The 24,832-nt window shown below is 42.1% G+C and overlaps 1 protein-coding gene across 7 annotated transcripts in view; it reads right to left on the minus strand.

Annotated features, from left to right (window-relative positions):
• sh3pxd2aa (SH3 and PX domains 2Aa) overlaps window positions 1-24,832 on the minus strand; it is a 113,213-nt gene that overhangs the window by 25,197 nt on the left and 63,184 nt on the right. For 4 of the 7 annotated variants that reach the window (XM_056371747.1, XM_056371754.1, XM_056371751.1 and 1 more), the window contains 2 exons: window positions 20,553-20,597; window positions 16,609-16,737 (listed from right to left, as the gene is read on the minus strand). In XM_056371747.1, coding sequence (XP_056227722.1) covers window positions 16,609-16,737; window positions 20,553-20,597 — 174 coding nt within the window. The remainder of the gene's footprint in view (window positions 1-16,608; window positions 16,738-20,552; window positions 20,598-24,832) is intronic. The other 3 variants (XM_056371753.1, XM_056371750.1, XM_056371749.1) reach the window with 1 other exon arrangement.

Consider the following 24,832-nt stretch of genomic DNA (forward strand, 5'->3'; position numbering starts at 1 on the left):
CGCATAACTTACATTTACATTTGGACAAAGGAAGTTTAAAAAAAAAGTAGGAATGGGGGAGATTTTTAAGCTGTGTCCATTTTATACCCGTTGATAGTATTAATGTGGTTGCCATTCGGTCTGGCCTGTGCAGGTTTATGCAAGTTGCTTTCCAGGGGAACATCCTCTGTTGCAATGCTTCTCATCGTGACATCATATTATGGCACATATTCTGTGGTCCATCTTTATGATGCGGACTTCTCCTTGACCACCTCCTGTTGCAATTATCATTATCGTTATTCCTGTGATGACATGTTCTTTTGAAGCCATTTTCAAATTGAACCATTTCTCCTTTAGTTGAGAGGCTGTACTACCATCAGGTGACACGGCATTAAAAGTACTTTTTTTTGCCATTCCTTGACTTCAGCAGGTTCCTTAAATCCACCAATGACATTTAAAGATTATCGACTTTCTGTTATGAATACATGGACTGACATATGGGGCTGGACACGTGACATTATTGCGTGATATGCGTGGTATTATTGGTGACGTTAAATATGCTAATTTATCATTCTCATGAACGCATGCTGAATAACTTATTCTTATTTATTTATTATTACTTATATGTTTAAACAGAATCATTTTAAAAGTTATCTGTTAGGAGGTTTTACTGAATCAGAAATATTTGAACGAGCCCTGCGCACGAAAAAAGTAAGACAAATGTAAAATAAGAATATGAAAATGTTCTTGCATGAGACCCATTGTTTGAGAGCTAGGAATGTCTGGACAAACGGTTGTGCCAATTCCTTTTCAGATGCATAGGATAATTCAAAGGATTGCAATTCATCCTGTAAAAAACTTTAAATGTACAAAGTTTTATGGCGATTCAATCAATAGTTTGTGAGATATTTCCTCATGGAGGCGCTGGAGGAAAACACAAGAGATCACCAAGGTCATTAGGCTCTTTTCTCTGTGGAGCATGAATGTTTATTCAAAATTCCACTGCAATCGATCCAGTAGTTGCCAAGAAATTTCAGTCTGGTCCACATTTTCCCAGACTACCTATCCTTTGTTTCTTTTCCCCAAATCTGACTAATCTGACTTGTGTCTTTAGGGAGTCTCATGGAGCAGAAAGTCTTTCTGCTCAGGAATGAATCAAATGTCATGGTATAACATTACGTGGGTGTCCTGCATTTGCATTGAATTTTACTTGTGTCATCCATACCCTGACCAAATTTGTAGAGATCGTACTTTGAGTTGGACTGATCAATGAGAAGTTTGTCGTCACATCTAGATCTACTTTTCTGTTACAGTATTCACTAAGCTGAGGAGTCACAATTATAATAAAGCACATCAGTAGCCAAAACCAAAAGAACAGGGAGAGGAGTCATTTGTCAGTCTTTAGCTAAGAGTGTGTTTCCGAAAGTCTGAGGCCAGTATTGCCTTTGTAGTGTTTGGGATCATATCTATAGGACTAAACAAGCTGAACATGCCACTTCTTTTAAAAATGGGGAGATGTGGCTTCATTAGTGTAGCTGCTGCAGCGTCTGGCCACAACCCACTGTATGAGACATTCTTCCGATATATACAGTACTGTATGGTAATATATACACCTGGCATGACAGCTGGCTCTGTCTGAGGCAGCAGTGAGATTATGTATCACTGCATTTTTCTTATTACCATGGAAAACTGATAAAAGACATATTTTCTATTTACAACAACAGTGTGGAAGAATACCTTTGCGAGGGCACTGCAGCGCCACAAAAGTAAGTAAGAGCAATACCTTGTTTGTGGGCATTTCTGATAGAAGTTGCTGTAAGGTATATGTTTGATATATACACCCTGAACTTCACCACTAGAAGTTACAGTATATATATATATATATATATATATATATAAAGAAAAAGAAGAGTAGAGATCAACAGAAAAGTCAAACAAAAGTGGCAACAAACCCTTTTTTTTTTTTTCTCAGAATGACTCCAGCAGTTAGGTCATCCAATGTATTTATGGTCGTATGGCTCAGCTCTCTAATGTGGTTGGAGAGGCCTGTGTGAATCAACACATCACGCCCTTTTTATTATTACCCGGCAAGACACCAATCACATTAACACGTATTATGAATGATGTGGAAAATATGCCTGTAACTTTGAGATGTATCATATGGAAAGAAACAGTAATGGTAACAAGGGGAAGTGTATTCCTACTGTACTAAACAGCCACAGTGTAACCAATTATAGCATAGCCCCAGAGAGACTGAAGTTTGACTGGAACAGAGAACATGCATTATTTTTAAATCGATGGAATTAACAGTACAATCCAGTGCAGCTTTAATAATACACTTCCCTCTACTTCAGGTTATTGTGGTTATTTAATGATAACTGCATTTTTTGGATCACTACTTACATATTTCACATTTTTAGCACTTGAAGTCATGATTTTTGAAGTACTGATAATTGATTATAATCATGATCTATTTTCTTAATCATTTTTAACTATAAAATTTATGAATCAAGGTTCACTTAATAGCTTTTTCCAGAACTTTCAGCCGCATTTCTTTTTCGGCAGATGGATTTTTCTCAATTGTGCTGCAAACTTGCAACTAAGAAAATTCCATGAGCTGAGGAAGACCATGAGATGCAATTGAAAGCTTGTTAATCCCATTGATACCAGAATTAGATTTATTTTAATGACCTGCCCATCAACCCTCTTCTTACAGGTAGTTTACAGGTAATGTGAACATAGTTTAGGAACATGTGTAGCTCCCCAAGTAGTGACTATATACAAAACAACAAATACCCTAACAGGCATTCAAATATTACTGTGTTGACACTCAACAGACCACAATAGAGGAGCCAGCACAGCCCCCTGTATGTGGCCTTCTCCCTCCTTATACCTATATAAGCAGAGAGAGGCCTGAGGCACCCTGACTGTGACAGCTTATGTGCAGCATATAAATACACCTTCTTCCAACACACACACATAATCAGACTGAAACACTGTCTCCCCTGGATTTCTCCACAGTGGGTCATGTCTCACTGTCAACACGGGAGTTAATTCAACCTGAGGGCCTACAGACACATGGGGTTATGCACAGTAGCCGCAGTGTAGCTCCTCCAGCCTGAGCTTCCTCACTGTTACACTACCTTTCTGTGCAGTCAGCACTCGCCCGCCGGGCTGCTTTCTGACTCCTGCAGAGATGTCACGGTGCAGTCTGGCTACAGGAGAGGTCAGCGCAGTTCATTTTGGACCCTTCAGGATCAATTTAGGATCCTGTTTTTCCTCGACCGGTGAAGGTAATGGTTTCATAAATAATTGTATTTGACACCTGAATAGTTAAATAATGATAATTAAATCTTACACCATAGCTCCTGATTTAAGAAGCCTGGTGTTCAGTAGTGTTCAGTCTTATAAACATGGGCATCTAGAGGACTTTTATTTTGGCGGCTTCTCTGCTGCGTAAAAGTTCGAAAAGTGGGCTGTAACCAGATAACAGCTTTAAACTGTGAATTTAACTATGTGAATGTATTTTATGTGTTTCTATGTGAAATGATGAAGCAGCTTTTCAGGCTTTTAGTGGAGAGTTTGTGTTTTTTCATTCCTGAAGGCTTTCATTTATTTTCTGCTTTGCTGCAGTATAAAAGGTCTGCCTAGCAGTAAGAATAGCTCAGTCCATATGAAACACATTAGGGCTTTCATAGACTGATTCATTGCAACTACTCAAAAAGCTAAAGAAGAATTGGAGCCACCTGTACAGAGGAGAGCACGGTCTCTTCACAGAGACAAACACAGGAACTCTTCCTCTCTTTAGCCCACCTGGCACACGGTGGAAAAACACAATAATAAATCTCCTGTACTGTTCGCTATCAACAGTGGCAAGTGTGCGCCCCGCCCCCCCCCCCCCCCCCATGCTGCTGGATACCTCATCTTAAAGCTGATGGGAATTTGTGTGTTTGCATAGAGAGAGAAAAGAAGGCGGATCCTAACAACAATCCTAATGACTCACATGTAAAATCTGATCAATCATTAGCAAGAGAGCACAAGAGGAGAAGACAACAATAGCCTTGAAGACATCAACAGACAGCAACTTCAAATTTTGCAGAATCCTAATGTGGTGGGAGTTATATGGTCTGATAATTTGGAGACAGGCAACGATCATACTCCACCATGCCGAAATTCTAAATCAGGAATGATGTGATTTCATCTGTTTGTGCTGGTTAAGATCACAGCTGCAGCACTGTCCACAATGAACACATTGTAGAAAGTTTTGATTGATGCCAGAATGATGAGAGCAGCAGAAGTCCAAATGTGAGGAATTATAAGCATGAAAGACTTTCCTCAGACCACTTAATAATAGAAATTGTTTTAGTTCCTGAAGTTGTCCTTGACTGAAGAAAGACAGACTGCACGACTCTCTTTAGCTGTACTGCTGATTAAAGCTGACGTCAGAATGAAAGATTATTCACATGTTTTCAAGTGTTTGGGGAGAAAGAAAACTGCATGTGTGAAGAAAAATGAACAATATCATTTGGCCATCTCCAGACTGGCAGATTTTTAGTTTTCTGTCTTCTACACGCACACACACACACACACACACACACACACACACACACACACACACACACACACACACACACACACACACACACACACACACACACACACACACACACACACACACACACACACCAAGACAAAACATCCCAAAGGCCTAAAACAATCAAGCAGCCTTTCTATCAAACGAGAGGCTGCAGAAAACATCATGTGCACACATGGTAGTGCGAGGCAAGGTTTTGACAAGACCCAGTTCCCCTATAAATCCAGCTCTGGACAAAGTGGGCACAGTAAATGTGTACCAGAAAGACTGCCCCCCCCCCCCCCCCTCTGAAATATACACATATACAGAAGGTAGAATAGACTGGAGACAGGGAGATGCAGATGTTGGTACAAGAGATAGAATGAGACAGATTAAAAAAAAGCAGCCACTCTCACTGTAATAGCCAGTTGGCAGCGAGGCAGACCTGGGCCCTGCCTGAGAGAAGTGGGCTGACCATCATGTGTGAGAAGCCTGTAGACAGATTACAGTTTTCACAGAAAATCTGTCCCGTAGGAGGAGATCTGGGCCAGAGATTGGCAGCCAGATGGAGAAAAATTACTCACAGTCAATTAAAGCAAAGCATAACTTGGCTCGCCATATGTTTGGAATGATGCATAAACTGACAAAGTGAAGTTCGGCAAAGGGTGTGGTACGCCCAAAAGGGCAAATGTGCTCACTTGCAAAGAGAACGACTATGGACATTAACCAGTCTGTTTATTTTTGTCCTGTTAGTGGCAACGTCAAATGGCGAGGGTGTGCTTCACTCAAACTAGTGCAGTCCTCCGTGACCACTTTAAGTCACAGAAGTAGTTGTACGAAGAATTAAAAGAGAAAGCTTGAGAGAAAAGTTCAAATCCTCATGACTTGATGGTGAAAAGTTACAAAAGTTTCCCCCCCCCCCCCCCCGCCCCAGCTCTGACATCACAAAGATGCAGTGTAAGGCAGTTTCAGGTTATGTTCAATAATCTGACGAGCACTCAGTTTGAGCATATTGATCACTTCAGGCAGTGCTCTGACCGATATTAGTGCTGCATGAAAAACAGAGGGTTCTGGCAAAAGAATCGGAGGATTGTTCAGTTCAAATTCTTCCTCATAGTATTACAAACCAACGAGCAGTGTTGAAGCCTCTGGTAACCCTTCAGACTCTTGGATCTACGACTAAAATCCACCTTCCTGGATTGTATTTCCTTATTTTACTGGTGCACGAAGCAACAATTAAAGAAATGAAATCATTAAATAGAGCTATCATATGTATTAGATGGGTTTTGAGTTGGTGTTGGTTGTTGTGCGTCATAGGGATTGTGTTGTGTATTGTGAGTCTCATTGAGATGATATGGGTGTGTACTGAAGAATCTGTTGTCATTAAAGTATTATCTACACATTTATGGAGACCCAAGGAAGAGAAGCCACTGTTACTATATAGTGGCTAATAGGGATCTAAACTAAATAATTAAACCTTAGGAAACACAACTCCTTTTGAATGCAGTGCTCTTTGAACCTCTGGTAAGGATTCGTCTGTCCCTCCATTGGTCAAGACATCTCAACAATTACATAATTGTTATTATGAAATTACATATGGACTCATGGTCCCCAGAGAATAAACCCTGATGTTTTCGGTGACACTGGGACTTTTATTGTCATGCAAACATGAGACCACATATTGTCACAAGACATATCAAAAACCAACACATGTATTGCCTTGGCATTAATGTAGTCATGCTTCAGAGTCAATTCCTTTACCACTACCTTTGAGACATAATTACCACTTTGCACACAATTTATCTGAAAGGCACATTGCCCTGCACGTTGCGATACACATTCATGCTCCAGAGAGAATATACCCTTTTAAATCCAGTGTGCTTAAATATTCAGCCTCAGGACAGAATCTTCACTTTTAGGAGCACTACTGGCGAGAAGAAAAACAAAATCAGGAATATGTTGCTGTTGTTCTGCACAACATTTCACACTTAAACATGTAGGAACTGATTCAGTTCAACAGTGTAACAATGGAAAAAAAACAACAGCCTCTCTAAGAAATCTAATGTCATACTTCTAGAAAACTTCATTTATCCCGAATCTCAAAGGTAATCGCGATTTTGCCTTGTTATGTCAATGACTGGTCCCCATGAATATAGTGAAGCAAGGATGTGTGTGTGTGTGTGTGTGTGTGTGTGTGTGTGTGTATTTAAGCGAATCACGTTGATGAGCAAATCAATCCCGGAGCTCTGTGAAATCTCTCATCCTCAACTGCAGCCATAATGCGTGGTGTTCCATAGGATGAGAACAGGAGCGCTCATTTCCTGTTAGGTGTCAGGTCTTTTATTGTCCAGGTACTTGGTGAAATAGAACCCGAGCCTCTTTGCCTAAAGCAAACACTAAAATAGAACAGGTCCAACAATCATGTTGTTTTTTTTTTTTTTCTAAATTGATTTACACTCTCTTGCTAGTTTGTCTGACATAACATACCCAACTGTTCCGGAGGATTTATGAGGCGCTCAGCAACTAATGACTAATATCCAGAAAGGTTATGCAGCAACACCTGCTCTCTTCCACATTCATCCACACACACTGCACAAAATATGAATATATAAGACAGTACAGGGGCTGTAATTGGCTTTTCTTACAGCGAACAGCTCTAATTGGACTTTCGAGCTACACCATGTCTCTGCAGGCAATAATTGCCTGCTTTTTTTCCCGCAGAGGGAAAGTGGAGGTCATAGTGAACACAGTGCTACGCCAACTGAGCACAGCAAAATTATCGCTGACCGTCATAGACCTGGGCCCCCTATTTGAGAGGTTCGGAGGAATGGGAGATGTATGAGATGTTGTTGGATCAGAAAAATAAGGCTGATAAAAATAAGACAGAGGTGAGAAAGAGAGCAAAAGAGTGAAGGGGAGAAATAGATTAAAAGATCGGTGTAGGGGAAAGGCAGAAAGAGAGAAGACAAAGGGGGAGAGCCAGCAGATGTCTGGCCGGGGTTTCAAAGCCGTAGTATTCCACGCTAATTCCCCGTCCAACAACAACACCACACTTTTTCCTTTCAGTTCCTCCTCCTGGGATCGTCAGAACGGTGATCAGACAGCTCTGACCACGATGTCCATTAGAAATGCGACATTCGGTGGGGACCCACAAGGTGAACATCATTCTTGTTTCATCCTCAAAGCTTCTAATTAGAAACGGAGCCCCTGGAGAGCAGCGAGTGCTGGAATGCAGCGCAGCTTTTCAAGGCAATATATTGAATTGCCTGCTTATCTTTCTGCAGAGTAAGCAGAAGTGGAGATTCAAAGAATATGCTCAAAATAGCAGCACAACAATTTATGCTGCCTAAAACCAGCTGTGAATTCAGCCAAAATATATCTTTAACACAGACTGCATCAGCTTCATTTATGGGATTAAACTGACCTAGAGCCTCATCACCATCATTTAAAGCTCCATATTTGACACTGTCCTAGTGTTTTATTTGAAGTGTTGATCCACAAGAAGATATATTTGTGGTTTTAAGAACCAAAAACCATCTGAGTGTAGTTTTACATCTCCTCTCTCAGGCTTCTCTCTGGAGCGCTAGTAACAACAGGTCAGTGAGCCAGTCGGAAGAAAGGAGGCTCTGAGCTCCCTCTGTTTTTTGAGCGACTGAATAAAAATATAGCAGATTTCAGGTTGGATGCTGGGTTCAGGTGGGCGGGGCTTGGGGCATAACTAAGGATAGGGACTCTATAGTTGTGACATCACAAAGATACATAGGTCCTGACGGCTGGTTTTAAGGCTCAGTTTCTGAATACAGGCTGTGTGCATTTCTCTGTGGACTGAGGCTTTGATACTTTCACAGTATTAATATAGAACCTAGACCTGCTTTATAATCAAAAAAACACATGGACATCTGCCTTTATACTATATGGACCGTTAAAAATGTATCCTTTTGATGCATCCACTGGACATTATAAAAATGTAAGTTAAGTGGCTGAGCCACATTTCCAACTTGGAAGGTACAATCCCCAGAAATTACATCTATGTATTTGAAACTCTCCTGACCTTGTGACGCTTTGAAATAGTTTGGGTTAATCGTGGTTGGAAGTTGCCCCTTCTGACACATGAAGGTAGTCTGTGTGAATTTGGAAGTTATTCATTCTCAAAGCACCAGTCTTTATAATCTTTATTTTTGATGGGATTTGATGAATAACTGGTTCTACATGGTTTGTTGAACAGATTTCTTGGCAAAAAAGCTTAAAAGGTGAAATCTTTTACATACTTTATCACGTTATCCAACAGTTTATATGTGAGGTGCCACTGCAGTAATGGCAGCTTGTCTACTTCCACCTACAACCTGTATTTATCTGTAGAGGAGCAAAAGTAGAAGTTATTTCAAGCATTCAAGGTTCTGTAAGTAAACGTCCTGTTCACTTTCTGCACTGGTGACCGGCAGTTCGAGTATTTCCGAGGACTGTGTGTTTTGGATGAATCTGGGAAAAAGGGTTGCAGCTCTGACTTGTAACAATCCCAGAGGATCATAATAACTGTAGGATTTAAAAGCCATTCACAATCCAGACTGACGAAACAACAATGATTTTGTAGAAGATTAAATACAAATTATATATATGTGTATATATATAGATATATATCTATATATATACTGTATATACGTGATGCTTTTATCCAAATGACCCACGAGTCAAGGGCACCACTAAAGCTTCAGCGCAGTAGGAGACCTCGGTTTAAGTATTAACTACTACATCTATTCAATAAGGGCAAGGAGATCAGGTAAAGAGAGTCTATCACAAAGTGTTGGATATCTTAACAAACTCTGGCTCAAACTCTAAAACATATTAGCTGCAGGGAAAAATGCAAATACTTCTACCATCCCTAGTTCAAGGAAGTGGCTGTTAAAGACTTCTTAGTAAAGAAGCCAATTTTCATTCTCATCGCAGTTTTGATCCGTCAACGTCCATGAAAGGTTTTTTTAACCCTTACTTTATTTTTTTGTCCTGTACAGAAATGGGGGGTGGGAAAGTGCAGATTGAGTGTTTCTTATTTTGTTTAGTTGCTTGATTGCCAAGCAAAATAAAAAAAAAAAACATTCACCATGAAGAAGAAAACTACTTTTTTTTTTCACAGTCACCTCTCAAACGTGAAGGGCGTGAGTTTATAGTCAAAATGCTGGTTTTCTAGGTAGAGGTTCACATTCAAAAACTTCAAAGCTCATCTCAAAGTTAAAAGGTAGGGTATGTGAGCGGGCACCCAACCCCTTTCGTGCTGTTTCTTCCTAGAAAGTCAGACCCAATTTCAAGGTTCTGGTCTTTATTGACACTGAGATGAAGGCATTACATCCCAGTTTGAAGCTCATGTTACCTGGCTGAAGTTTTCATAAAAACCGGGGGTCTCGTTACTGAGCCAGACTTGTTACAAGTGAAAGGGGATAGCTGGTGGTGGGCTTTTCAATACCCAGTGTTGACTAAAACATCACGCTCTGTGGGATCAAGATAAAACCTCTGCATTGATCCTCCATATGTATCCTCCTCTGCCACACACACACACATACACACACACACACACACACACACACACACACACACACACACACACACACACACAAACACACACACACACACCCTGCTGTGTTGATATCACCGTGCTCGTTAAAGACGACAGACCTTTCAGACATGCAGAGCCCCCAGCAGCCTGTCAGGTCTCTGACAGTATCTCTACATGTTTGCTTATTGAAACACACTGTTTTTGACACGAGCCCCCGACAGTGGTTCCACGGTCAGCTCCTCTGAGCCTCCGCTATCCCCAGATTGTCTGAGCTCAACTCTAAGAATGAAGTGACTGAAGCTGTTTAGCACTTTTTTTTTTTACTGCCTCAGGGGGAAGCTAGCTAAGCTAGGGTGTTGCGAGAGTGATAGTCAGCCATCTCTGGGCTCAAGACGTTTCACCCTGATTGATGCTGGCTGTCTGTTTTATAGCTCGGAGGCAACGCTAATGCTCGCCTCCAGCCTCCGATGTAAACTCTGTCCAAAACAGCTTCCTCTGATGCACAACATCCTTTAAGCTAGCCCTCAGCACACCTTGATTAAAGACATGGGCTACATTTGACAGCCTAAGGCAGAGGGCATGTCAAGCTAGCTTCTCATGTAAAACCCTTTAAAGCTCCCTCCAGATGAGGCTGTTAAAGGGAAATACCACATTATTTCACATTTTGGAGCTTTGATAATTTGCCGATTGACAGTCCACACTGCATTTTAAAATATGAGTTATTCCACAGCTTAAAATGATATTCTGAAGGACTTTGTTCTATGATGGTGCCATAAAACAATGGTGTGTTATTCATATACTTACATACCACATTATTGGATATATTTACTATATCTTTGCTGTATTCTCAATGAGGCTATTAATGTAGCACTGAAGCAATTAGTTCATTAATCAATTATGAGCACATTTTTAAATAATGGTAAATTATATTATGTTGGTTTTTGAACTTATGATGATTGTGTTTTCACATTTACATTTCAGTGACTATTTCATTGACATTAGTTGCCATCCATCATGTCTCATAGAGTTCATCTCTTGGGAAACAGACAGTTAGTAAATGACCATATTCAAGGTGATAAGAATGAACCAGATGTCTGTGTAAGATTTCTTAAGGGTTGGAACATGAGGTGCAGGTTGTCCAACACACTGGTCATTTCAGTAGATTCCAGTCATTGCTGGAATTCAGATGTATTTCTGAATGACAGCACACAACTGTTGTAATTATTTCATGGCTTTGAGGAAAGGCTTACCCTAAGCTAAGTGGAGCTTCAAATATAAACAGCCTAGTATAATGTAATGTGAGGTTCTGGTGCTAACTGAAACTGAGCTACATGGGAAAGAGTCTTGAGCCAGACTGAGCACAGCTCTGAAGACAAACCTTTGGAAAGGCGTTACGGGTTAGAATGAGTGCTGGCTGCCAGCCTCAGTAGATCTGGGAGAGGTGTGGTGGGAAAGTGTTGCCGAAGCTGCCGGCATTGATTCTCCTCCAAGCAGCATGCTGACACACCATGCCACATAACTGAGAGATATCTCTAATGTTTCCATGGAGACTTTGGTATTTTATGACTGAAGCCCACAAACAGTTATCATTTTCCAAAATAAAGGATTAGTATTATCCGGCGACACAGCAGGAAGTGCTTTCTGCAAGGTGCAGAGTCAAGTACAGAGAGAAGTAAGCAAATCTGTCTAATCTCTGTAAGTCAACTGTGACAAAATGCCCCTGAACCTTGGCAGCACGCAGGGCCAAGATATTTGGGCAAATGGCTCCTCCGGCTGGCGTTGTGGCTCGGGCGGCACACTAACCCAAAGGATCCTGTTTGCAGTTTAGTGTCAAGGCCCTCCTGGCAGATCCATTAGTCCTGGCTGATGGAACAAGGGGGGGAAAAAAAGGATTTTTTCTCCCCATATATTTCCCTCTCTGTCACTGTAGCCACAGAATGGAAGGCTTGTCACTTAAATTTACCAATCATTCTCTGAGACGGTATTAGAAAGCGAGGAACAAAAACAGCTGTAGCCGAGGCCATCAAGACTAATGTAAAGTGCAAGTGTTTTTGAGCATTTTAAACTTTATTATGACTAGACAGTAGAGAGCTGACACAAAAATGATGGGAGAAACAGGGGGGTGTGATTCCAGATGTCTCCATGCGGACACTGCGATTACATGGTCACGATCCTAGACGTCTAAACAACCAGGGCAACCCAGAGCTACAACATTTAATGTACAAAAAGTGTATGCACCTGTTAGGGCCGCATGATATATAGACAAAATTTCATACCTTCATATTTATGAAAAATATCTTGATAATGATACAATATACAGTATGACTGTGGGTTCACACTTGTTTGAAAGTTTAAGTGTAGCACCAGTGAAAATTAAGCTTTTTTTCAAATTTCCAAATAATAATACCAAAAGGACGTAGAACATGCTGCTACTTCACAAAATTTTGATAATTAAATAATTTGAATTAAATCTGCGACCTTGTCTTTCTCTGCACACATTTCCTCCACTGCTCAATTTCCACTGTCTTCTCCTCACTCACTCGCTCACGTGTTGGGAGGGTTCATTTTTGGATTACTTAAACACTGTCTTACATTTTATGTAACTGAATGTGGCATTCATACAATACTGCTTATTCAAGTACTTATTCAGTTCTTCTGTATCAACTGTCTGAGCCCAGTCGAGTCACCCTGAATGTAAATTAACACTCGCTGTAGAGGTGCAGCTTAAGACAGCAGATTTACTTTTTTTCCTTAAAATTAGGTTTTAAAAAATGAGGGTTGTCTTATGTTTCAGTACCAGACAATTACATGTTCATTCATTACAACAGAGAGAGTACCAGTGTAACTATGGTCTTTTACAGAGTGTTGCATTATGGGTTTTTTTGTAGCCTTAATGTTGCTAAGCTAGTGAGTGTTTTCAAGTCAATCTATAGTGATTGTTTCACAGTTAATCAAGCTTTCATTAGTTTAACCTTCAGGAGTTTCTGATGGCTGCTGTCACATGTTCTGTTGCAACAGAGGAAATAAATTGATGACGGGTTGAAAAAGAGTTCACAGCATCTCCTGACATCTTTACAGCAGAAATAAACCAGAGAGAAAATCTGTCAAACAGCCAAGAATTACATCTGTCACAGGTGATGAGCTCAGAAACACTGAAGTATGACGAATGTTAATGTCAGAGAAAACAATTATGCGAGAGGAATGGAGGGTGAGCGAGGAATCAGCTACAGTCAGCTGACTAGTGGTCACAGAGAAAGTGAGCTGTCCAACTGAACAAAAATTCAGTTCTACTGTCAGATGAGAGGATGGGAAAATATCAATATTATAGATATCAATATTGCACATGTTCTTATTTAGAGATGATAATGATGTAGCGTTCAGCCCTAGCACCTATCACTGTCCATACTCACAGGTAAAGCCTGAAGTATGCTTAACATTATCCACTTTGCACAACTTGTAAAGGCGTTTAAAGCTGTTTTAAACGGCCACACTCGAAGGCGGGACCCTCTGTCGTAGGGAGGGGTGACACACAATAATTATACTAATGGGTATACCGGCCCACACTCCTCAACAATCTTCACTCAAAGACATCCATGGTGTTGCACTAAAGGTAGCAATGTGTAAAAATATGTAGAGTAGACCGCTCGTTCATTCTAATGGAGGCAGTTCATCAGTTCAACGATTAACACGATGCCGAGGGCTCCAACAGAAAACACAGGGTTTCTGCTAAATAAGTTGAACCGAGGTCAACCTCTGCTGCAACACGCCATAGACCTGACTGATAACTGCGTGAAGTGGGTGTGCATGTCAGATTGTTGGTTTTGGAAAGTGACAGCATCTGTTGGTCACAGCCAGAAAGGTGTGTGTGTGTGTGTGTGTGTGTGTGTGTGTGTGTGTGTGTGTAGACTCTAAGTATTCTGACAATTGTTTTTTATCTTATCTAAATGTTTGCTACTTGTTCTGGACACCACATGTGATTGCGTAAGGGAGGCAAGCCAGATTTTTTTTTTATCACAGAAAGAAAAGTGAATATGCCTTTAAAAACCTGGAGTACGAACTGTATTGCTCCACATGCTCAACTTGGTCTCAGGATACTCATCTGGCACTATCTAACACAGGTCTGCGGCTTTTTAACCACACTGACCTTTCTTCTCAGCCTCTTTCACATCACTGCCTCCCCTTAGTCCGACACACCATATAATTTTAACTGGTGACATATGCAGATTTATTTTCTCCAGCTGGGACATTCCTCACTCCAGACGCTCTACGTTTCCCATGTCCGAGGAGGAACCAGAGGGAGAAAACCAGGACAGTGGCCCAGACGAGGCCTCTACTCCTCTCTCAGGGACGATTCCGGTCCTTCCAACCCCAACTCCCTCGGTGCTTCATAAATGTCACTTTACTTGATAGCAGCCCCTACGCTATGAGATAGTCGTACAACGATATGTTGATTTAATCGGGTTTCTGTATGAAGATGAACCTTGTTGACACGGTTCAGTGAAACAGCTGGGTCTAGATTTACAAGGCCAACAACTTCTCACAGGGGCAGAATAACAACATCTGAATGAGGAGTTGTACCCATAATTAAATCAGGTCAAGCCGGGAGACACTTAAAAAAACGGCTGAAATATTCTGTGTTGTGCGGTGCATTAATGCATGACACCATCTATGCTTAATATGGTAAAAGGTAAAATATGGCTTCCAGCATTATAAAACATCACAGATTTCCACTGACACTCGTTAAAGAGAATAAACTCTAATGAACAGTGGAACTGTCAGTGACTCTGAATTAAAAACATCAAAGAAAATAAGCACGCGCAGACCAGGAGGCTGCAGAAGAGCCTTGAAAGTGGGAAGGGGGTTGTGGGATATTATACGAGCTCTCAGATGTGTTTGTCTTGGCGTAGCCTCTCAGTGATGTCATCATCATCATCATCATCATCATCATCGTCGTCATCATGGCTGTTGCTCCACTTCTTTGGCCCAGTAAATGACGACAGCACACACAACCAGCTCTTGAGCAAGAGTTCTTCAGAGATCAGAAGATGCTCTTATTACTGTAAGTGCTTCAGTCAGTGTTAAATGTTAATGTTCAGGACGAAGCTTTCAAATTGGGTCTGGTGAGCAGATGCTGTCAGACCGGGTAGAGAGAAAAGGGATCACCAAAGAAAATAACTGTGCGGCTGAGGCACACTTATGAACATTCATTAAACAAAGCGTTCAGCGTTAACTCCAAACAGTTTCTGGCAAATTAAAAAGGTACATGGGAAAATCGAATTACCCCCCTTAAGCCAAGCGTTAACAGAAAACGCTTGACATTTCAAAATCTCACAAACAAAGCTGACAGGGGAGCCGGAACTTAAGACATCCACAATTCTCAAGAACACTTTCGTGTGGATAGGTTTGGCCAGAAGCCACATCACAAGAAAAAATTTCCTATGCAACTTTTTTTTTTTCCCCTCTGTCAAAACTTTTGAATACTTATCTAATTTATGTAGACAGTGAACAAATGGGAAAGGCACCGAATGCTATGTGAATGACAAAATGATGAGCTGGTTCGACTCGTTATCGCTCAGTGATGTGCAAGCCCAGATAACTCAAAGAGAATAGATTCAAATGTGTAACCAGTGTGTAGATAAGAAAGCGGGGGGGGGGGGGGGGGGGGGGGGGGGGGGGGGGTGACGACAGGGACGCAGCATGTTTGTGCCGAGCTCTCTGCTGAGTTGTGCAAGCTGCTGCCTGTAAGTCACTGTTTGCATGGAAAATGAGATTCAGCTCTGGATTGCTAAAGTGAATTTCCCCAGCGGGGGTAGGCAAGGTGAAAAGAGAAGTGTGAAGCGTCTCTTGTTGATGCACATACTTGACTATTGCCTGTGTGGTTTACTGGATACAGAACATACCACTTCATCCTCGCATACACAGAGAAACCAATCAAACATCTCAATTCTCACTTTTGGAAAGCTGAAAAAAAAAAAAAAAAATTGCTTCTGAAATTTACTTGACATTCTTGCTGCGAAAGGCAAGAGACTGGCCTCCAGCCACGACTCTGCCTTCCCTCCACATTCACACACAGTCAGAGGTGGTGCCAAGACCCAGCCAGGAGATCGTTAGATTGGGAGAAGAAGGGGAGAAAGTGAGGGAGAGCAAGAACAGCGGGAGGGAGGCTGCAGTAGGGGGACTCTTGTGGACAAAGGGGGTTAGAAAAAGAGGGAGTAAAGTCAAGAAAAGGGAGGGAGAGGGGAGACAGAGAGGTGCTGAGTGAGCATGGTCCTGTGTGTGTGTGTGTGTGTGAGGAGTGTGTTTATGCTTCTGATGTGTACTCAAAGAGAGGCAGATACAAACAGGAAGAATCAAACTGACAAACAAATGTTGTAAGAACTTGTAAAGAAGCCCCATATTTATATGACTTTTCAACACATCATATGTTCATAATCCCGTTCTGTTATGAATCCAAGTGGATGTGTATGGTTGTAGGAAGTCAACACAAACAAAGAAAGAGTCCACTCACCACTTTCGCTCTTCTCAATCACGTCCACCGTCTCACCGGCCTTGAGGCTGATCTCTGAGTTCTCCTGCCTCTCATAGTTGGCCACGGCCACGTACTGCTCCAGCACCATGGGCTCCGAGCTGTCAGTCCCTGAGGGGAAGAAACAGGCTGTCAGCCACCTGCCCGCCGTGGCACCCCGCGAACGCCCACTGCAACCGACTACACTGCTGCCGCTGCTGCTGTGCGCCCGGTACGCCGCCATCGGCCAACCCCCCGCTCCCTGCCACCGCTGTTCCTCCTCCTTGGCCAATCAGAACGCGAGCTCAAGACTTGGCTGCATAGTCCCAAATGTCTGGCCATATAGCTGAGTCGACCCCCGGCCCACAGCGAAGGACTGAGGAGCATCGGAAGGAATCAAAACAAAAGGAGGGAGCGCGTAGAAATCGTTTGTTGGGGCTGCATTTTGCCTCTAAAGTGGATCCATGGCCTGAACAAAACTTTTTAAGAACCAGACGAAAACGATGGAGAGGGGAAAAAGAAAAAAAAAAAAAAAAAAAAGGAGAAGTAGAGGAGCTGCTAACGACTGGACGGGAAGAGTGGGGAGCGAATGAGTGGAAGAATGGTGAAGTTTCCCTGTGGAAAATCAACAGTGCGGTTGAGAGGAAAGGCCTCCCCTCCACTGCCGCTGGGAGCCAGCCGTTGGACAGGGAGTCGGGGGGGGGGGGTGAACACACCAATCATGGTAGTCGGCACTGCTGGCCTTAAATAGAAACATATGAGTGGACTAGAGAGAGAGAGAGACAGAGGGAAACAGGGAAGGAGGTTGGGACCATGTTTATGTGAAACAAAAGAAGAAAGCATTTCAGTTGGGGTTAGGCCACTCTGTTTTCTCTCTCTCCTGCTCTCTGATGTTTAACCTTTTCGACGCCAGCGGTGATTTCACCCTCTGAGCTCACGTGGTCCGTATCTGATCTGAGCTGCAGACACGCTTGTTTGCTTGTTTTGCACGGAGAAATCACCCATGCAGATTCAGAGGGACGTTTCAGCAGATTAAGCTTCACATCCTGTTGTGCTCTGTTGTTTAAGTATCTCAGCATGTCTCTGTCAACCATGTGATCAGAAACAGAACAAAAATGCACTGAGAACAAATATGTGGAAGTTATGAGGCCAAAAAACACAGATCATTTCTTTATAATGCTAAATAAACCAGATGTTAATATCCGTCCTACAGTTTGTTAAAGAGCTTGTGATTCCTTATATGAGGCGGTTGAAAAGGTGAGTTGCTTTTTAAAGGGATAGTTCAACATTTTGGGAAATATACTCTTTTTGCAAGTAAGATCAACAGCCAGTCTACTGGCAACCTGCACTTCACGCACTGGTTAGGTTGTCCATGTCCTGCATTGTCATCTAACTTTCAGAAAGGAAGCTGAGATAATGTTGAAATATCCCTTTAAAAAAAAAAAAAAAAAGCTAGCATTAATTGTGTGTCACAGTCAAGGTGTGAACCCTGGTCTCCGGTGTCAAAGAAGAATGTGTTCACACATCCATCCACCAACTTTAACTTTGGCACTAAACACTGACAGTGAACAGAGTGTTTTCCTGAAAACCATAACTCACCCTTTGAGGTTGGGCTGGATCTTTTTAAAATGCTGGACATCTACTTTTTTTTTGGCCATTTTATGCCTTTATTAGCTAGAACCAGTAGAGACGAATTCAGGGACAGAGTAGGGGAATGATATGCAGCAAACGATCTGACCGGCCAGGGGTTGAACCAGGGACTAGCTGCTCAGGGAATTTGAGCCCATGCGGTATACGCCCTAACCATTCGCCCATCATGTCGCCCCCCCCCCCCCCCCCCCCCCCCCCCCCCCCCCCCCCCCCCCCCCCCCCCCCAGAGATCTGCTTTTAAAACGAAAGTCCATGTAGATCACCAGTGTACAAAGTTTAAACATTTGCACCTGTGCTGCAATATGTTGCCACCAATGTCAAATCTTAACAACAAATCCATGCCATCATCACACTGACTGTACGGCCCATCTGCCGCCGTCAAGCTGTCTCTTAATGGCAACGACAAATCAGTGAATGTACAAAATAGGGCCTTCCAGTGAAAGGAGGAAGTGTTCTAACTCAGGTGACCTGCAGTGTGTTTTCTTAGCAGAAAGTCTCCCGTAGGTTTTCTAAGATTGGATCAGATGTTTAGACAGGGGCGGGGGGGGGGGGCCGTGCTGATGAAAACAGAAACCATGCAGAGGACAGACGACAGCCAGAGATCCTCCTGAGCAATATTTATATGAAATTAGGCGGGAAGAGGCCATCACCTGGCTAACTGCTGACCCCTACCACAAACACAGACACATTTTAGCACAGAGATGTAGAAGGTGTGTTAAAAAAGACAGTATTCATCATACATAAAGGGGAAAACGGCAGCAGCAGTGACACAGTCCAGAAATCATCAAGCTCTGCATAATTATAATAAAAGTAAATATACTTTTGTCTGCAGATCTCTCAGCCTCTCTGCCTCTTACTGCATCTGAGACAGCGCATTCTCTGCAGTTATCCACTGCAGTCCACATGAATTTTATTGTAGCAGTTAAGCTGTGCATATCCAGCATGTTAGATCTCCCTGTCTTAGAACCTGTGAAGTCTAAGATTAAGTCTGCTGTTTACTATGCAGCTGAAAAGAAAGTTGCTCATCTGAGACTGAAATAAAGAAAAGTTCAGGGAATAACTTGCAGCTAAATACTCTATCTTCACTGTGGCCTTGTAAAAAATTTATGAGAATGAAACAGGTTGCAGCAGCCCAGGAAAAAAAAAAAAAAAAAAAAAGTAGGCGAAAGCATTTGCACAGCGCTTAAAACGTAATTAAGCATCTCTATATGTCGTAACTCAAACAAACAGGCAGGGAACACCAGGGAAAGCTTGTAACCTTACTTCCCCACCGGGTGAGGACGGGTATTCATCTCTGTCTTTCTTTAGCATTCTCCCAGGAGGACAAATAAAGAAAAAGGAACACATTGCTGAGAATGTCAGCAGCCTATGTGCAGGGAGCAATCAAAGTCAGCCTGAGGTAATAAAGCAGCACAGATCCAGCTATTTAAAAGCTGTATGCAGTTGTAATGGCGGCCACGCCTTGTTGAGAAATACCGTGAAGTCTAAAGACCTGTTACACGTCTGCCTTCCATATTCCAATGCTTTTTACTGCACAACTTCACGTTTTTTCCACATACTTTGCACCTGCAAGAAATAGGGTCATCTTTTTTTCCACTTAGTCTGTTCTGAGGGGGATTTGTCTTTGTTGTTCCTAACTCGTACTGACACACTGATAGTTCTAATGGAGGGAAAGCACATATCTGTGTCGTCCCCCAGCAATGCCTCAATTAAAGTTAAATGTCTCAAAAATGTTCACCAGATGGGAAAATCTGTTTTTTTTTTTTTTTTTGGGGGGGGGGGGGGTATATTGTATTTGTGTGTGTTTATATCTGCAGGAAAAGAATGGGATGTTTATTTGCTAGAGAGATAATTTCAATTCCACTCCTCTCTCCACTGATCATCGCTACACACCCAAATTTGAATGAGGTCACAGGTAGTGATCTAAAACCATGCTGCAATCAAATCTAAAGAACCAGACTTGACACCTCATTTCAGTCTAAGGCGCTTGCCACATGTAGACCAAAAGTCCACGGCCCTCTGGCACTATGTCCAGCTGTTGTGTCGGCCAACCAGGTCTGCGGAGATGGATGGACAGACTGCAGAGAAAGAGAGGCTGAACTGGAGCAGATGGGGGCGGGAAGGAGAGGAGGATGACAGCGCATGCAAAGCAGATGTCGAGGGGAAAGCTGAAGTGTGAAAAGAAACAAACAGGGAAAGAAAAAAAAAAGCTAACGGGATGCAGCTGGCATGTTGCGCTCGCACAAGCACAGTAGTCCATGCATATTGAACATGTTGACAAAGACACACAAGGCTACCTGAGGCCTCTTTCCTCGGGCTGTCTGTAAAGCCGTACATCCATACTGCAGAAGAAGAGAAGGAAGAAGAGAAGCAGACAGAGATTATTCAGTTTGACAGCATGCAGAAGCAAAAGTATGGTAGAGCAAAACCTTTAGACCTTCACACTCCTGCAAATTTAGCACTAGGTTCAAAGTCGGGGGCCTTTACTCATGACTGTGTTTCAAACTCAGTGTTTCCTCCATGCTGAAGTGCACCTGAGCGCAAGAACATGTTTTGGCACTGTGCATGACAAACACCTCTTCCATTTTTAATCTCTTACTCAAACCCTCCCTGCCTCAGACGGCGAGACACTCCCCTTTCTTCCATCTATTCATATATTTCCCCATTTCTTCCATCCCTCTATCAACCTCCTGTAATGTCTGAGAAGGCCGCAGCCACATCTAAAGACATTGCTGAATGCCCACCCCCCCCCCTATCTTGAAAAAAACTATCTTAGCCCCCAACCAGGAAATTAGACGCCATGCATCAGAGAAGACAGGGACAGAGGAGGTGGTGACCAAAGAATCCAGAGGCTGCCTTGATACATTTCGAGGAAGCCACAATTTGAAGCTTGATTTGAGATCTATCAGAGCAAAATAATATTTTAGTGCCTGGCTGTTCATCTTTTCCTGGAAGTGAGCCAGCGGTCGGCCTACAGCACACCCTGAGACACAGGCCAAAACAATGTGAAGGAACTGGAACCAGGAGCTGGGCAGGGAGGGCTACTGAGACTAAGCAGGAATGTCCTCTACAACGCCACACTGGAGTTGAAAAAAAACAACACACCACTAGAAATGACCATCATTATCTTTGCTTGTATTTGTCTGAGAATTGTGCTTTGCTTATATTTTGTTTAAATAAATCAGTGCTAATGAAACAGTCTATCTTTTTTTCCAATCAATTTCAGCATCAGCTTTGTTTCATAGATGTGAAATCAGTTCAAATGTCTCAGCCCGCTAGCATTTTAATGTCATAGGCCTGATCTTGAACACTGGCTGGTGTGTATGGAAATCGTTCTCCTTGCCCCAAGGACAAGGAGAACGAACACACCATAACTACATCATCTCACCGATTTTACTGATAAAAAATTCTATAGAATTTAACAGCCAATCACAGCCTCAGAAAGTAAAATTACGCTGAAAGTAGTTGCAAGAAAAACTAAACCTGTTAAATTACATTTCATTACAACTAAAAAGCAAATGTGTCTTGTAGGAAATGTAATCATTGGCTCGATTGTGCACAGAGGCAACATACTTATGAATTAAGTGGCACATTTATTTACGGCAGGATTTGGTTGGAGCGGGTTGCGGGTGTATAAGGTGTATGACTGTCACAGAGACTGGGGCTGGCTCCTGTGTGGTCAGGGTTAGGCAACAAAAGCCTTTTGGTTAAGATTAGGTAGTCTACATCTGCGCCAGTGGTTCCATGAGGCTGTGCTTGAACTTAGCGCTAAATACAAAGTACATCTGAGGCTGATGGGAGTGTCATTAGTTTCTCAGATATTTAGTCATAAACCAAAGTCGAATTTGGACCTGCTGGTGGCACTAGAGAGAAAGTCTGTCTCTGTGGTCCATGAATGTGCCAAGATGTGAGCTAGTGTGTGTTGTAGTGATATTACACTGGATAAGCTGAAACCTCGATCTGCTGTTGGCGCTACAGGAAAAGTCCGGGGATCATAAATGTCTGAACAACATTTTATGGCAACCCAGTCTTTCAGTCTGGACCAACCTGCATCGCTATCCTTAGTTTCATGCCACTAGTTAAAAAGAGTTATAACATGATTTATATTTCCCAAACTAGGTCTCAATACTGAAACTGAACAATCACACCCCGCCCTATTTGTCACATTAAATATCTTTGCTAAAACTTTATCAAACGGTTGAAAAAAAACCCACACAGAAGTGTCTTCATCCAATCTGGACATCCTTTAGTTGAGCTTTTGTGTGGCTTTTTTCTGTGTCAATTCAATGTATTTGCTAAGTCTAATTCACTGTTGTCGCATACAAATCATTGACAAATTTTTTATGCACATACCATAGTCCTTATATTTATGTTACTGTATACAGACGCAGGACTGGTTAAGGTAAATGGGTAATGTTTTGAAAAATTACTTGTCACCACAGGTTTTGTTTGCACTCAGATTGGCCACATCTCTTTTTAACTGTAGTGAGCATGAAAACATTCAAATCCCATTTTGAAAAATAGACAGCAATCAATCAAAGAGGGCTGTTTCCTAAATAAGCAACTTTCTTTTGAAGAGACCAGGTTTTTATACTTCATGAAGGATCATTCTGTACTGGATCCTGGTGAGTGCTGCCCCCGCTGAGAAGCCAACAGCTCCTCTCCGTTGCCTCATGTGAGAAAATAAAAGCCAAACCCCCCCCTCACTATCCATCAGAACCTCGGGAGCTTTGCTGGATTGATGTTGGCCCCAGAGGGAGCGATACGGGCTGGTCCCAGGTCAGCCAGGGTCAAACCCCTCTCTCTAACGCCCTACCATGATTATTACCCGCCCGTCTGCGCAGTGTAGTGCTCAACATCTGATTGATATTAGCTCTCCTTCCACTCTGGGTTCTCTGTGTTAACCCACCAACCCCCCTCCGTACAAACACACGCATACAGATGCTTAATTCCTTTCAGGTTTGGGTGATGACGTCACAGACCAGCAGAAGCAGCAGTGTTTTCTCAGTCCCTCTGCTGCTGTGGGTAATCTTCCTTGAATTCTGACCCCAAACGTCTACATTACCCTGCAATTAAGGGCCTAGGGACAGTGAAAAATGGCATCTGTTAAATCCTGCTCCCCAAGTTTGGATTGGTGCGGCTTATTAGCCATCTATCTTAGTTTTTTCTATTGACTTGGTAAAACAAACTGCTTTCCATCAACAAGCTAAGACCTGTGGTCCAAGGACTGTAAGACGTGAAGCATTTGTTGTGGCTGCTCAGTGTAATTTAATGTCTATATGTGGCATTTTTGAAGCTTTGCACTTCACATGAACTAGTTGATGTGGAAATCTGATTTTGCTATAGGTGCCACCAAATCCCAGACTTCCTTTCAGATGTTTCAAACCCGAAGCTGCAATGAATCCCCAAGCAGCCGGGCAGACGTAGCCTGGTTTGTTCCCTTGAAGCAAAAGTACTGAATCTTCTCTCTTGTGCGAGGCAGCAATAAGTCTCCATCATGTCTAGTCAATAATGTCCTATATTATTTGAAGGACCCAGTCAAATATACTGAATGTACCAATACACCTTTTGAGGGAATGCTTAATAATTTGAGGGGACATCGGTCTTACCAACAAGACTACGAGTCTACAGCACTTTGGTACTTTGACCTAATTGCTAATATTGACAATGAGACAATGTTAACATGTTTAGCAGGAACAATGATTATCATTGGACCAATATGAAATATATTTGCTGAGATTATTTGTATATATGTTAGCTGATAAATAACAAGGAACTGCAGCAGCAAAAATAGCAGGAAACTAGGTTTGAGGTCATTTATAAAGTATCTTGGTAACAATCCTAAAGACACAAATCTATGAATTCTGTATCGAGATTATTTATGTTATGTTTTTATTTTTAGTGAAATACTATTCGTTGATATACTGTAGCCTACTGTTATCAGATTTTTTTTTAACTCCAAAATATCAATATCAGTATCATCTTAATAAATCCAGCATCAGTGGGGAAGCATATAGTGACGTTTCTTTCAGTGTGTTGGCAGCATGAAACACACTGATGGAAATACAATCTGTTTTGCAGGTATATATGTATGAATCAAAATATTGTACAAACTGAGATTTTAACCTGATGATGCTTGATTAGGATCCTCACAGTTTTTACATTTATTCCTGAGGAGTTCACGAACATCTGCACCAAAGTTCAATTCAATCCGTTCAATAGTAATCAAAGTCCATCTTCCTCTCGTAACAACATCAGGGGCATTGTCCTTCAACAGTGTGACAGATAAAGAGAATGAAAGGCAAAGCTGAAAGAGGAGGATAGGTGAAGATAGAGAATGATAAAAAGAAGCAGAGGCATCTGACTCTGCAGACTTCAAATTCCACGGTTTGATCCGGCCTTATGAAATATTAAGCATCACAATTCTCTGCTTTTAAATACTTAACCCTGCGCTCAAGAACGTAGGATCACAACCTGATGAGAGGGTGAACAAAGTCAATGATCAAAAAAAAAAAAGCCTGACAGAACATCCAACCCCATGATGGCACTCCCTGCAAATCCTTCACACAGCAGTGAG

This window comes from Seriola aureovittata, chromosome 3 (assembly GCF_021018895.1).
Source record: "Seriola aureovittata isolate HTS-2021-v1 ecotype China chromosome 3, ASM2101889v1, whole genome shotgun sequence".
In the NCBI taxonomy this organism is placed as follows: Eukaryota; Metazoa; Chordata; class Actinopteri; order Carangiformes; family Carangidae; genus Seriola; species Seriola aureovittata.